Consider the following 13868-nt stretch of genomic DNA (forward strand, 5'->3'; position numbering starts at 1 on the left):
AATTCCGGATCCACTTTGGGACCCGAGACTCCCGAAAATAGGACCCAGGAGAGCGTAGATAACAGAGTGCTCGGAAAGTTGGCAAAGTTCCACGGGATACGTAAAGATCGCCTTCAACTCGGGCGATGCCCTCGTGGTCAATGTCACCTGAGCTTATCCCGGAACCCGGGGACGGAATTAACCCCCTAAATTCGTTCCCGGAGGGGAGACGAGCCAAGACCGCGGATGCATCGTAAACGACCTCCGAACGGCCCGATGCAGCTCGAAAAGTGCAATGCAACAATTCCAAAAATCCTCCCTTAAAATCATCCCCGATCGCGCAATTGCATTTTTCCATCCAAGATCTCATCCCTTAAAAATGACTGATCGCGTCGATTCCCCCGAATGAATTTGAAAAACTGCATTTGGAATTGCATCGTAAAGGACTTCTGAACAGCCCGATGCAGCTCGAAAAGTGCAATACAACAATTCCAAAAATCATCCCTTAAAATCATCCCCGATCGCGCAATTGCATTTTTCCACCCAAGATCTCATCCCTTAAAAATGACTGATCGCGTCGATTCTCCCGAATTAATTTGAAAAACTGCATTTGGAATTGCATCGTAAAGGACCTCCGAACAGCCCGATGCAGCTCGAAAAGTCCACGATGGAATTCCAAAAATCCTCCCTGAAAATCATCCCCAATCGTGCAATTGCATTTTTCCACCCAAGATCTCATCCCTTAAAAATGACTGATCGCGTCGATTCCCCCGAATGAATTTAAAAAACTGCATTTGGAATTTCCTTTTCCCAATCGCCCTCCGCGTATCCTTGGCTCGAATCGAACCCCCGGGGTGCACCTAGGGGGCCGAGTTGCGGCTATGCCGGCGCGTTTCGGCCGCATCCGAGAGAACGGCGACGGTGAAAAGCACTCGTCGATGAAACGTCCGTGGAAGATATGAATTGCACTCGGTGCATCGCGTCGCCGACACGGAGACCGGTCAATGCACTCTCGATGTCGATATCATTTCACTTTAATCCCCGGATACCGGCGGTCGCCCCCGCCTCTTTCGATCCATATTTAACGATTGATTTGCTGCCACTCGATAAGACGATTGAAAAAAAAAAAAAAAAGGAACACATCCGCCCATGCGCAACGACCAACTCGAGCCACTGCAGTTTCTATCTTTAAAGTGCACTATTTCGAGAGCACCTCGAGTCGCGCCTCCAAAGATCGATCGGGGGATGAATATCGAGGGGTTATTATCAGCTCGAGACTAGGTGAGACAAGGGAACCTGCGAGGTGCATGCCGGTCCCTAAGTGCATCGCGCAGTTAAGGGGATGCACCGGTGCATTCTCATGGTCAATGTCACTTGGCCGTGTTCCCGGTGGCGAGTCCTCTGAAATCGCAATCCAGTATCCGATAGGCCAATCGAATTCCAGTCTAGGCCGTAATCGATCGATCCGATCGGTTCCCCGATATCGACTTATCGACCTGGATATCCATATCGATCGCGAAGTGCATCCGGCGTCCCAACGTGAATGACCGAGGCGGAAATAAATTTATCTCGGGTGTAAAAAAAATTGAAACGAAAGGAAAAATAAATAAAAATGATACCCTAGCCTATGTCGGTATTCCTAAATTAATTCTATTAGGAATTAAAAATAGATATCCATATCGATCGCGAAGTGCATCCGACGTCTCTCCAGAAAGAGCGCCGGTCCCAACGTGGACTATGGAGGCGGAAATAAATTTAACTCGGGTGTAAAAAAAATTGAAACGAAAGGGAAAACAAATAAAAGTGATACCCTAGCCAATGTCGGTATTTCTGAATTAATTCTATTAGGAATTAAAAATGAATATCCATATCGATCGCGAAGTGCATCCGACGTCTCTCCAGAAAGAGCGCCGGTCCCAACGTGGATGACCGAGGCGGAAATAAATTTATCTCGGGTGTAAAAAAAATTGAAACGAAAGGAAAAATAAATAAAAATGATACCCTAGCGAATGTCGGTATTCCTAAATTAATTCCATTAGGAATTAAAAAATTCCCGGAGTGTCAGAAGTGAATGGTGATTTTCGTGCAATTTTTTTTTATTTTGGTTTAATTTAAATTTTTACGCTTGCGCGGAGATTTCTGAGGTCTAGGTTAATTTCCAAGCTTTTATATTTCATCCCGACAGACTTCTCGGGGCCGATGCAACTCCTCGAGATGCAACGTCGAGTCATGCCGGGTGATTATTAGATGTGCATCCCGAGGATGCGATTCGGTGCAGTCTGGGCAGCCTACTTCAAACGAGGAGTAGAAAATGCAGGATGTTTCGCCCGATCGAGATATCCCGGATAATCGGAAGTGCCTTGTCAGTGCCACGTTGGGTACCCGGACAGGAAGCGAGGGAATTCGGTGCAACATCAATTGCATCGGCCTGCAGGCCTTGCACCAAGTGAGCAACTCCTCAAATTAGACGGCACCTGCCAGGGCCTGCATAACCCGTTAACGTCGCAGGGAATCTGCATAATGAAAAGGAGCATTCACGGGGGTTAAGATGCCCCGGATGTCTGAACTCCACCCGGAGCGTTTCCCTCCCCCGAGGAGTCCGAAAAATCCGAGTGCACTTCCGGGGGTTTAAAATCCTAGAGGTCCAGGTCGAGTGAGGGAGGTTAACGAGTGGGGGTCCTTTCAGAGTTTCGGACTCCAGGAGGACGCCTCCACGAAGGGGGTGCACTCGTCGATCCCACCCTGATCGCTAGGGTAACCCAGGAGGTGACTTCTAGCCCGAACCTGGGAAGTTGCAGTGGGGGAAAAATTGCGGGAAATTCCTGCGGGATCCACCGACCTGGACGTCGCTGCTGGCGTAGTCGCCGCTTTCCCTGGAAGCCCTGGAGTGCGTCAACGGGATGATGGTGGGAGGGTTGTTGTGGCCCTGAGGAAGGATGAGGCCCCTCATGGTGGACATGGCGGCCTTCCTGGTGCGGTCCCTCGGGAGGCTGATGTCCCCGGCAGTCCTCAAGGATATCACACCCTCTCCTCGGTTCTCCGGCCTCAGATTCAAGGTGAAGCACACCCTGGAAGTCGAAAGCCAAGGAACTTTTAAGCGTCCGCGAGGACCTCCTGGAGCCTTCCTGGCCGGTGCAGGGTGCAGCGTGGATATTTCACTTTTCCCCCGGGTCGGGAAGGTTTAACGACTCCTTTGTCATAAACAAGTGAGCATAATGGACCCAGGGTGGCTTAATGAACGGGGTGCGACCTCCTCAAAGCCAGATACACACCCGGGTGACCCGGGCTCGGGGTTAAATGAAAACCCGACGTTTTCCTTTCCACCCGGAGCGTTGCACTTTGGTGCATCCTCGAGGATCGATACGCCGAGGTTGGAATAATTTCCGGGAATATCTCCCAGAAGGGAAAGGGTGGACATTTCGCTCGGTCGATATTCCTGGGGAAGCTCCTCCCGGGGGTACGACATCGGGATCCCAAGATGGAGAGGAGAGGACCTTCCGGAAATTTTCCTGTACCTTCCGTTCTGAATGGTCGCGGTCGGAACCGGACCTCCACTTGCTCCCATCAGGAAGTCCTCCGGGTCGGACTCGTAAGGGGGCTCGTCGTACCAGTGTTGACCTCCTGGACCTGGACCGAGGCCTCCCGCACCTCCGCACCTCGCGTCCTCGTCGTACATGTAGGTGTCATCTGAGGAAAAAACGAAATTTAACCACACTTAAAAAACCACACTTTTCAACCGGTAAAAAAATTCCCCCGCTCTAGGTAAATGCATGTAAAAAATTGAAAATGTTTAATTCAAGGGTTTCGAAGCATGTAAAAAATTTCCTCACTCTAGGTAAATGCATGTAAAAAATTGAAAATGTTTAATTCAAAGGTTTTGAAGCATGTAAAAAATTGAAAATGTTTAATTCAAGGGTTTCGAAGCATGTAAAAAATTTCCCCACTCTAGGTAAATGCATGTAAAAAATTGAAAATGTTTAATTCAAGTGTGAACCAAGTGCGAAGGGACTCGTCCGGGTGGAGGGTCCGAGGAGAGACGTGACTCCAGACGGGTGCTTACGGTAACGAGATTAGCGTACGAGCCAGGCTTCGCATAGTCCTGCGTGTACTTCCGACCGGCACATAGTCGCAATCGCGACGATAAATCGTCGCAAGCCCGAGACAAATTGGCGATAAACCCTCCACCCCGAAGAGGTTCTCACCTGACTGGGGACTTGTCGAGGGCTTTCGACGCCGGGACATTATTTCTTTTTTCATCCCTCCAAGCCCTCAAGAAGGGGGTTAATCATCCCCCAGGTACTACAACTTCCCCGAAGACGATGCATCAAAAGATCTAGGGTCAATTCGCCATGGACTTAAAAATAACCATCATCCCCGTGACGTCACCTTTTCTCCCCGGATTTCGCTTTTTACGATTCGGATCATTAGGTCGACTGACTCAGCTCGAGAGCTTTTGCGAGGTCTCTGACAATGTCCGATGACTAGGACGATGATGTCGGGGGAATTAACCCCCGAGGAAGATGCATCGCCCCCGATATGGAGATTTTTCGTATCTCGAGCCACCCCCAGAGTTTTCCACGGGCTCCCAGATTTCCCTAGGGTCGATACACGGCTGGGGAATTTCCTTAAACCCTCGAAATGAACATTCTAACATTTCTATTTAATTTTTTTAACAAACCTCCTGGAAGCTGACCTCTGCCATCTCGTCCCAGCTGCATCAGACCCTGTCGGATGTCTCTGAGTATCTGAAACGATCGAACGTTTTATTATAATTAATATCGGAATAATTTATAATAATTAATAACGATAAACGACGACATTTCTCTAGAGGAATGAATCTTCTTTTTCTTTTAATTTATATCGACCATCGCAGTTTTTCTTTTAAGTTTTTTTTTTCTTAAGGGGAGATTTCCAAACCGTGCAACCAGGAAAAATTAATTAAAAAAAATTAAAAAAATTTTTTTAAATCTCCCCTGCTCCATAAAGACCTATAATCTATTTCGCCCATTCTATGGGACATCCCAATGAAAATGGGGAAATCTCTCGGAGGCGATCGCCCTCGAAATTCATCGGGAATTCACGATGCATCTCGCGCATTCGTTCGCGACCGTATCACCGATCTGGCTGTTTAGCATAATAAGAGCCGAAGGGAACCACCGCGTAGCTGGAGGTTAGTCGTCCCGTATGCAAATTCGAATTTCATCCCAGAATGTCCTTTTTCTGCCCAGACGTCCTCCTCGCCCTTTTCGGCGCCTCCGATCGATCGGGAAAGGATCCTAGGAGTGATCGGATGGAAATATCTAATCGCGATCGCGGGCAATAACATATTAATTAATAAAGGTTAAACAATAGGCGAGGGTGATACAGGACCTGTATCCAGGACCTTCCTCAGGACTCACCTCCTCGTGTTCCTTGTGAAATCGCTCCTTCTTCCTCAAAGCCTCCTGGACCTTCAGCTGGAAAATGAAAAGGAAACATATTACCCGAGTGTCGGATTAAAAAAACGTCAAAGAAGTATGGAAAACGCTAAGAAAAAAAATCCATCATTAACGTTAATCAACTGATTCCAGAGAAATCGAGTTATCACAATTTTGTATTGATACCGAACAAAGAGGTGTATCTGGGTGATAGGATTTTCCTTTCCTATCGGATTAAAAAAACGTCAAAGAAGTATGGAAAACGCTAAGAGAAAAAATCCCCCATTAACGTTAATCAATTGATTCCAGTGAAATCGAGTTATCAGAATTTTTCATTGATACCGAACAAAGAGGTGTATCTGGGTGATAGGATTTTCCTTTCCTATCGGATTAAAAAAACGTCACAGAAGTATGGAAAACGCTAAGAGAAAAAATCCCCCATTAACGTTAATCAATTGATTCCAGTGAAATCGAGTTATCAGAATTTTTCATTGATACCGAACAAAGAGGTGAATCTGGGTGATAGGATTTTCCTTCCCTATCCCCACGCGGAAATCTCGTGGAAATATTCGCGAGTCTCGGGACCTTCGGCATGGGTACATAGAAAGGCGGCGTTTGCATCCATCTCCTTTCAAAAGGAGGCGAAGGAAGCCGTCTTTGTCGGGAGCAAACGTCAAGCCGGGATGCTGACTAGCGTTGAAAGCGGCTTTTAATAACTGGGACGGACAGGCCGGGATGGAAGAAGAGAAAAAAAAAAAAGAGAAAAAAGAAAAAAGGAGTAAATTCAATTTGTTACCGTCGCTTATCGCTCAAGAGCGTTTCCGGGGAGCGAGGAGGACAGGAGTACCCGGAGGAGACAGGAGAAGGAGAGAGAGGGGGCGCACAGGGAGAGGGTAGGGAAAATTTATGGTAATCATAAAAAGTGGGCCATTATGTGGCGCGATAAAGGGATAACTGTCGGGAGGGAAAAGAAAGTGCAAGTGGGGAGGCGAATCGCGAGAGAGCCATGGGAAGCGACGATAACGAGACTCGCGTGACGACGGCTAACCAAAGGAGAACGCAAAACGAAAGCTCGGAATTGATTGCGCCCCTTATCGACGGGATGCCGGCAATTCCTGATAAGAGGGGCGGAAAAGAGTCCGCCGACCATTTGGAGGATGGATTTTCCAGTTCTTTAAGAAATAATAATAAAAAAAAATTTTATTCTTTAAAAAATAATTATACAAATAAAAATTCCTGATAAGAGGGGCGAAAAGGAGTCCGCCGATCGGAGCTATTCTTTAAAAAATAATAATAAAAATTAAGAAAATAGAAAAACCCACCCTTTGGATGGTCCGCCGATCAGAGCTATTCTTTAAAAAATAATAATAAAAATTAAGAAAATAGAAAAACCCACCCTTTGGATGGTCCGCCGATCAGAGCTATTCTTTAAAAAATAATAATAAAAATTAAGAAAATAGAAAAACCCACCCTTTGGATGGTCCGCCGATCAGAGCTATTCTTTAAAAAATAATAATAAAAATTAAGAAAATAGAAAAACCCACCCTTTGGATGGTCCGCCGATCAGAGCTATTCTTTAAAAAATAATAATAAAAATTAAGAAAATAGAAAAACCCACCCTTTGGATGGTCTCCTCGAAGCTGTTGGGCTGTCCCCCGTTCATCTGGAGATACCTCAGACGATCGTAGTCCCTGGGGTCCACCATGGACCTGAGGATGGTGTGCCCCATATCCGGTCCCAGGCCCAATCCGCTCTGCAGGACACTGTCAGGTGTATCCACCTGAAATTCGAAGGATAACATAGAAAAAAAAAAATAATTCCCATCCTGGAAAAAAATCCCACCGAACCGAAGAAATCTTCCTGAGGTTCGGTGCATTTTTTTTTTTTTTTTCTGGTTCTTCCTCATTGCCATGGAATAAGGGTACTCGAGGAAGGGGAGGAACAAGTGCGATAAGAAATATCCAAGTTCGAGAATTCCTTTTTTCCTCTCGAGGCATCGATGTCCTTTCAAAGGAGGGACGATGGGATCTTCCCCTCTCGACTTTCGATTCCTCCGAGGATTACATCTCTCTCTCGTTTAATTAAACGGCGTTGCATTAATGTTAAACGGCTTAAGGCCGTTTGTTTGCACCGGGGGGGCATTTCCAAAAGTCGCGCTAAGCCTGAGTAATGCCGCAAGGCCCTGGAATTTACGTCGTCCCCGGAAACGCGAGTAGGGTATTTATTTATTTTTTTTCTCCCCCCCCCCCCCGGGTAAGACGCAAAGGAACAAAGGAAACCGCGAGCCGGGTCTCTCCTGTCTCCCGGTGAACAATTTCCAGCTTTCTAATTGTAACCGGCTGTAATGCTCGCTAATGAACACCCCTTAACGCCGGGAAAAAACGCACCCCCGCACCTCCGGATGAATAAACAATCGCAAACAGAGAGGGATAAGCGTATTTCCTCCTGGACCAGGAAAAAACAACGAAATAAACAATAGGATCGCACCCTAACCTCTCCCCTTGACTCCGCGGGGCGTAAAAAAAATTTCATAATTAATAATTGCAGGGGTAGTGGGCGAGGGGTTGGGAATAAAGTCCTGGGGAGGAAAGGGGTCGATAAAAAAACGACCTTTCGGCAGGATAACTCGAGGAGACGAGTCGGAAAAGAAGATCGGACCCTCCTTCGGCCTCGGCGTAAATCACACAATAAACCAACCGAGGCCGACAGATAAATGGACGCGTGGGAGGATAGATTTAGGGGAGAGGGAGGGAGGTTAGGGGAGGAAGGTGAAGTGGAAGGTATATTTTTAAGGTTAAGCAGCTAACTGGCCACCTGGGGCGGCTTCTCCTTATAGGATCGCTTTATTGCCTCTCTTACTCCACGCGGCTGAGCCGCCTACCGGTCAATTTATCCTAGCATTGTTACCCTCCCAGCCCCTCTATCTACTCGGGATAGATTCCCAGGATAAGCTCCTGACAAATGCAATTAAGCGTCCCGATTTATCCGAGGATATATCCCGCCTTCCCTTGGCGTGACCGCGTACTTGGGATCATTTTTTTTCCCCACATTTCTTACGCGTCATATACGCGTTTAATCGCAGGAAATCACGGGATAAGCGATATCGTTACGATTTTAACACTAGGTCAGTTTGACGGAATTGAAACTTCGAAAAGAAGTACCGAAAAAACCGTAGCGGTAATTTTCAACCATTTTTTTATCGTGAATTAATCATTTCATCCAAGGAATTTGTACGCACAATTATTTTTTCCTAAGCCTTCTAATTATTAAAATCTGTATGTGGTATACCTGTCTCTACGAAACCCGTCAAATTGACGGACTAGATAATTTCATAAACAATCCATATATATTTGCTTCGTTGCAGGGAGTGTAAGGCGAAGATGAGAGTGAAAGTTTGCATTGAAAGTGGAGAGATGGAAGGATCTTCGGATAGGGAAGAGGAAAAATTCTTGAAAGGATGTCGTGGCAAGAAAAGGATGCGCATTCTTTCTAGTTCCGACTCCGAGGATGAGAGGACGAGCGTTCCAATAATTTCCGTGATAATTTTTAAAAAAGGACTCTTTACTTATTAATCATTCATTTGAACGTAAAGCCTAGTGTTGTTTAATTCGGACTTAATTTGAATGAATTGATTTTTTAAAGAAAAAGGGGAAGAAAAAAAAAAGAAATATATCCGGGATGCAGATTCGCTCTCTGGCTGGAAAAGTCGGACGCGGGATTTCTCCGCTTCTCGGCGGCGGGACGGAAAATTCGCGCGGACGTCCCGCGAGTGCCTTCCGGCCGATATTCCGGTCACGGGAGCGGGCCTCTCGAACTGCGCAGACCGAGACGACCGGGAATGCACCGGGAATGCAACGGAAGAGACGGTGCAACGGGCAAAGTGCCTACGTGCTGTCCGCCGCGTTTTATTTGCGGAGGCGTACCGCGTTAAAACGTGCCCGGATGCGTGCGGAACGCGGCCTAACGACGGAGGGACGATCCGCGGTGCGTTTCCTCCGGACTGCATTTCCGGGTGCAGGGGGTGCATCGACGTCGATTTTCGAAATTCGAAATTTGATCGACTTTTGAAATTCGATCGACATTCGAAGTACAAAATTCGATCGATTTTCAAAATTCGAAATTCGCATCGACTTTCGAAATTCGATCGAATTTCGGAATATAAAATTCGATCGATTTTTAAAATTTGAAATTCGCATCGATTTTAAAAATTCGAAATTCAATCGACTTTCGAAATAAGAAATTCGCATCGACTTCCGCAATTTCTGATTAATATTCCACGATAATACGATCGCAAAAACTCAGAGAAAAAAAAAAGGAAAGAAAATCGATCGTCTCAAAGAAATGTGCATCGGTGCAACGATATCCGAAGGGCAAAGAAAATTCGTGTAAATCGAGGAAATAATTGTTCCTCGTAATTATGTATGATTCGGGCTACAATATATATACATATATTTGTTTATGACAATTGGTATTTTTTCTCAGAGCAGTAGACGACAGGATTTTCACATTCGACCAAAGGGTAGATCCGAACTCGGACCCGACTCTCCTGAAATTGCACACGCCCTGGTAATTAACGCCTTCCATTTCGAAATGGTAGTTATTTCCCAGAGTACTTCCCGGGGATATTTTCAGGACGCCTCGGCAGAAAATCCACGACATGATTTAGAGCGGCGCAGCTGTTAAGAATGGTCACCCCCGATAAATGCAACGAAGCCGGGGGTTATCCGCGCAATTCTCGCGCAATTATGAAAACGAGTACAGGGGTCTTCCCCCATTCGCTAAACGAGGCGAAACGCCTCGAGACGTCGATTAAAAATATTCTTTTTGGGGTAATTTCATAGGAGGGTCTGATAAGGGGCGAGGTAATCGGATAAGAGTTCGCCCCAAAATGGCGGCTCCCTTTCAGGGCTAACCTCGTTATCGAGGGACGAGATGGCCCTAGACAAGTCTGTCGAGGTCGACCCTTAGATTCGCAGGACCTAGGGGGAATTTCCTTTACTCATTATACAGGCATCGAGCAGTCTTGAATAATTTCCACAAGGCACCGCCAAGGCGCTCTTGATCCAGTAATCGAACGGCAGCCATCATCCGCCGCGATCCTGGAATTTCGTTTCTAAATACGGGAATTTCCCGAGGGAAAAAATTTAGCTGTGCAGAAACTAAGTCCCCCGACAGTAAGGAGTCGTCCTGGCCGCGAAGATCCTCGCCAAGGTGCTCTCGATCCAGGAATCGAACGGCAGCCAACATGCGCCGCGATCCTGGAATTTCGTTTCTAAATACGGGAATTTCCCGAGGGAAAAAATGTAGCCCTGCAAAAACTAAGTCCCCCGACAGGAAGGAGTCGTCCTGGCCGCAAAGAGCCTCGCCAAGGTGCTCTCGATCCAGGAATCGAACGGCAGCCATCATCCCCCGTGATCCTGGAATTTCGTTTCTAAATACGGGAATTTCCCGAGGGAAAAAATTTAGCCCTGCAAAAACTAAGTCCCCCGACAGGAAGGAGTCGTCCTGGCTGCAAAGAGCCTTCTTCCTGGGCTTTGAGGCACGCCAAGGAGATCCGGAAACGCGTTACGGAGGAAAGTCGAGGTCTGCAAAAGGCGGCCCCGAGGCTCGCTGATATTCCGTTTAATTAAGCCCGGCCCCGACATCTTGGGCATCGGGGCCATTGTGCCCGGTCGAGCCCGAAGCTGCGGAACTAACGAACGGCGTCGAATTTCTTTTTCTTTATCTTTTTCCCCCCCAGCCCCTCCGCCAGGGAATAAGAGAGCCACTTTGGATGGATACTCGATGCCTTAATTGGGAGCGTTATGCCGAATGCCGGAAGGGCCCTCCTCGAGCGTGAAGATGGCTTTCCTTTTTCAAGAAAAAAAAAAAAGAAAAAAAAAGTAACCCTCGTACCTACCCCCGATATTTAATTTCTAACCATTTCGTAATCACGGATAACCTCCCCTAGGAAGTTCCAATCGACTCCGAGGGGGTGGAAAAAATTATTCCGACACAGGGAATAATTTTAACGGAGGAGCGAAAATGGCACCCTCGAGGTATATATCAGGGGTTAGGGTCTCGCGGGGAGTTCGGAACGATTCTAAGGGTGGTGGACGAAAAAGTTGGTCAGTCCAGGCGATGGTTTCGCAGTTAGGTCCCTTCGATCTCGTAGAAAAGTCCCGGAGCATCTGCGAGGTTTAACCACCCCCTGGTCATTAAAGAGCCATAAATATTCTAATTCCGGGGTAGTTCCTCCCAGAGTCGCTGCCCACTTTTATCTCTCCCTCCCTCAGGGTTTCTTCCGGGGTTCGGTCGTTAAGGAAATCGTCGAGTTTCCCCCCGAGGAACAACCGGACGACGAGACGTCGACCGGGATGTACAGCGAGGGCCAAAACCAGGACCCCGTCGACCCGCCTCCCCCATACCCTCGGAGAAGACCCTCACCTCCACCCCTGTACCTCGGGGGTGAAGAAGAAGGAGGGAGAGGAATTACAGGTGTCCCAGGAAGACCTCGAGGGGAGGAGAGAAAAGGTCTCCCTTGAAATACCCGACATCGATCGCACCTTCGCCCCCTTGTCACCCCCTAGGACTCCCACCCCCACGGGAGGGGTAATCCAAGGGACTCTCCTGATCGCGATCACCCCTTCCGATTCCCCAAGATCCCCGATTTGCACGTTCCTGAAAATCGGGCAGGACGTGCCGAAGAAATGGGGGTGGTTCTTTCATCCCCTACGAGAAGAGAAATCCAAAAGAGAATTAAATAATCAATTTGGGGGTGTGCATTACCCACGGGGGGGAGGGAAAAAATCCCCCTGCACTTTGATGCACTTTATGGGGTAGTCCCCGGTGGAGGGCGGGGGTGGAGGGGACTTCTTGGGGCTCGGCGACGCGATGAATATGAAACAGTCATTAGCGGGCCAATCCGGAATCACTTAGGGCGACGCAAAGCGCACCGAGCAGAGAGTTGCATTGAAATGCATTGCCCTGGGGGGCATTCCCGGTTATGCCCCGGACCGGTCAGGGCAAGGCCGACGACGACGACGCCAACGACGCCGGATAAGATCGCCGCGATCGCGCATTCCCCGGGCTTTATTGGCCCCCGATAACGCAAGATTGTATTACCGCCATAAACTCCCCGCAGCCGTGTCGCGGAACGGCCGCGACCCGCGAGCGGAAACTCGCATCCGCGTGACCGAGAAAAACCGCACCCCCGACCGACGGGAATTCCCGAGTGGTTAAAAGGGTGGGAAAAAAAAATGGATTTGAAATATAGGTGCCCGAAGGGTGCAAGAGGGCGGGGATTAATTTTATTAATTGATAGTTAATTTAGAATCCTTGAGGATCTTCCTCGAGGTCCTTCGGGGGGATCTCCAGGTGCGTAAAGATGGCACTTCTTTGTCTTAACGTTTTGTGCTCTTTATGTGCTAATTATGTGGGGGTGCTACCTTTATTAGTACCCAGCACCCCCAGAGAAAAATTGAATTTTCTTTCCAAAAACCGAGCTGGCACAAAATTTCCGAATCTAGCACATAAAGAGCAGAAGATGTTCAGACAAAGAAATTTGAATTTTGTGCTCTTCGTGAGGTAATTATGTGCTACGTTCGGAAATTTTGTGCTAACATTTCTTAATGGTGGAGGTGCTACCTTTATTACTACCCAGCACCCCCCGAGAAAAATTGAATTTTTTTTCCAAAAACCGAGCTAGCACAAAATTTCCGAATCTAGCACATAAAGAGCAGAAAATGATAGGACAAAGAAATTTGAATTTTGTGCTCTTCGTGAGGTAATTATGTGCTACGTTCGGAAATTTCGGATTTCCACCTGGGCGGCCCCCTGGGGGATTGGGATAAGTTCAGGAAGGATCCGGAGCGGGGGCCGCGATAAATTCGAGAGAGAGATAGGAGAAAGGAGAAAGCAGGGAGAAGGTGCATCGATAATTTGTGGGATCCCACCGGGACGCGGCTCTGTACAGAATGGAGATCGGCCTTTCGTTCTCTTTAGCGCCGAGATTTACGGAGGCCCCTAGTCGTTTCGCGAGAGTCAGCCTTTCCTTTTTCCCTTCCCGTTCCTCCTGGGGGTTCTCAGACGTCCGCGTCCGGGAATTTCGAGGTTAGGACGACTCCACTCGTATAAACGTCCGATTAGGAAATTTCTCAGGGTAGATCTGCCTAGGAATAAAAATTTGCATTCGGGGATTTCCAGGTTGCAACTGCTTGGATATGTGAGAAAAAAAGAAAAAAAGAAAAGAAAAGAAAAAAATCTACATACAGGAATTTCCAGGTACCACGCGTATGAAGCCTCCGATGTCGGCAGTTTTTAGGCTAGATCTCTGCCAAGCGTGTAAAAATTTCTCTTCGGGAACTTTTCAGCTTGGAACTGGTTGGGTTTATAGAAATTTGCATTCAGAAATTCCGAGGTTAAGCCTCCTCGTACAATGGCGGACGTGAATGCCTCTCTTGCAGATGCGACATCGCCTGTGCAGGTTGGGAG

General features: G+C 47.6%; 1 protein-coding gene across 3 annotated transcripts in view; it reads right to left on the reverse strand.

Annotated features, from left to right (window-relative positions):
• The window catches only part of LOC105704408, a 140848-nt gene that overhangs the window by 7038 nt on the left and 119942 nt on the right, over positions 1 to 13868 (reverse strand). For all 3 annotated transcript variants that reach the window (XM_012433613.2, XM_012433612.2, XM_012433611.2), the window contains 5 exons: positions 7015 to 7176; positions 5379 to 5435; positions 4658 to 4724; positions 3495 to 3666; positions 2819 to 3047 (listed from right to left, as the gene is read on the reverse strand). In XM_012433613.2, coding sequence (XP_012289036.1) covers positions 2819 to 3047; positions 3495 to 3666; positions 4658 to 4724; positions 5379 to 5435; positions 7015 to 7176 — 687 coding nt within the window. The remainder of the gene's footprint in view (positions 1 to 2818; positions 3048 to 3494; positions 3667 to 4657; positions 4725 to 5378; positions 5436 to 7014; positions 7177 to 13868) is intronic.

This window comes from Orussus abietinus, unplaced genomic scaffold (genome assembly GCF_000612105.2).
Source record: "Orussus abietinus isolate OABI.00-Male unplaced genomic scaffold, Oabi_2.0 scaffold40, whole genome shotgun sequence".
Lineage (NCBI taxonomy): Eukaryota > Metazoa > Arthropoda > Insecta > Hymenoptera > Orussidae > Orussus > Orussus abietinus.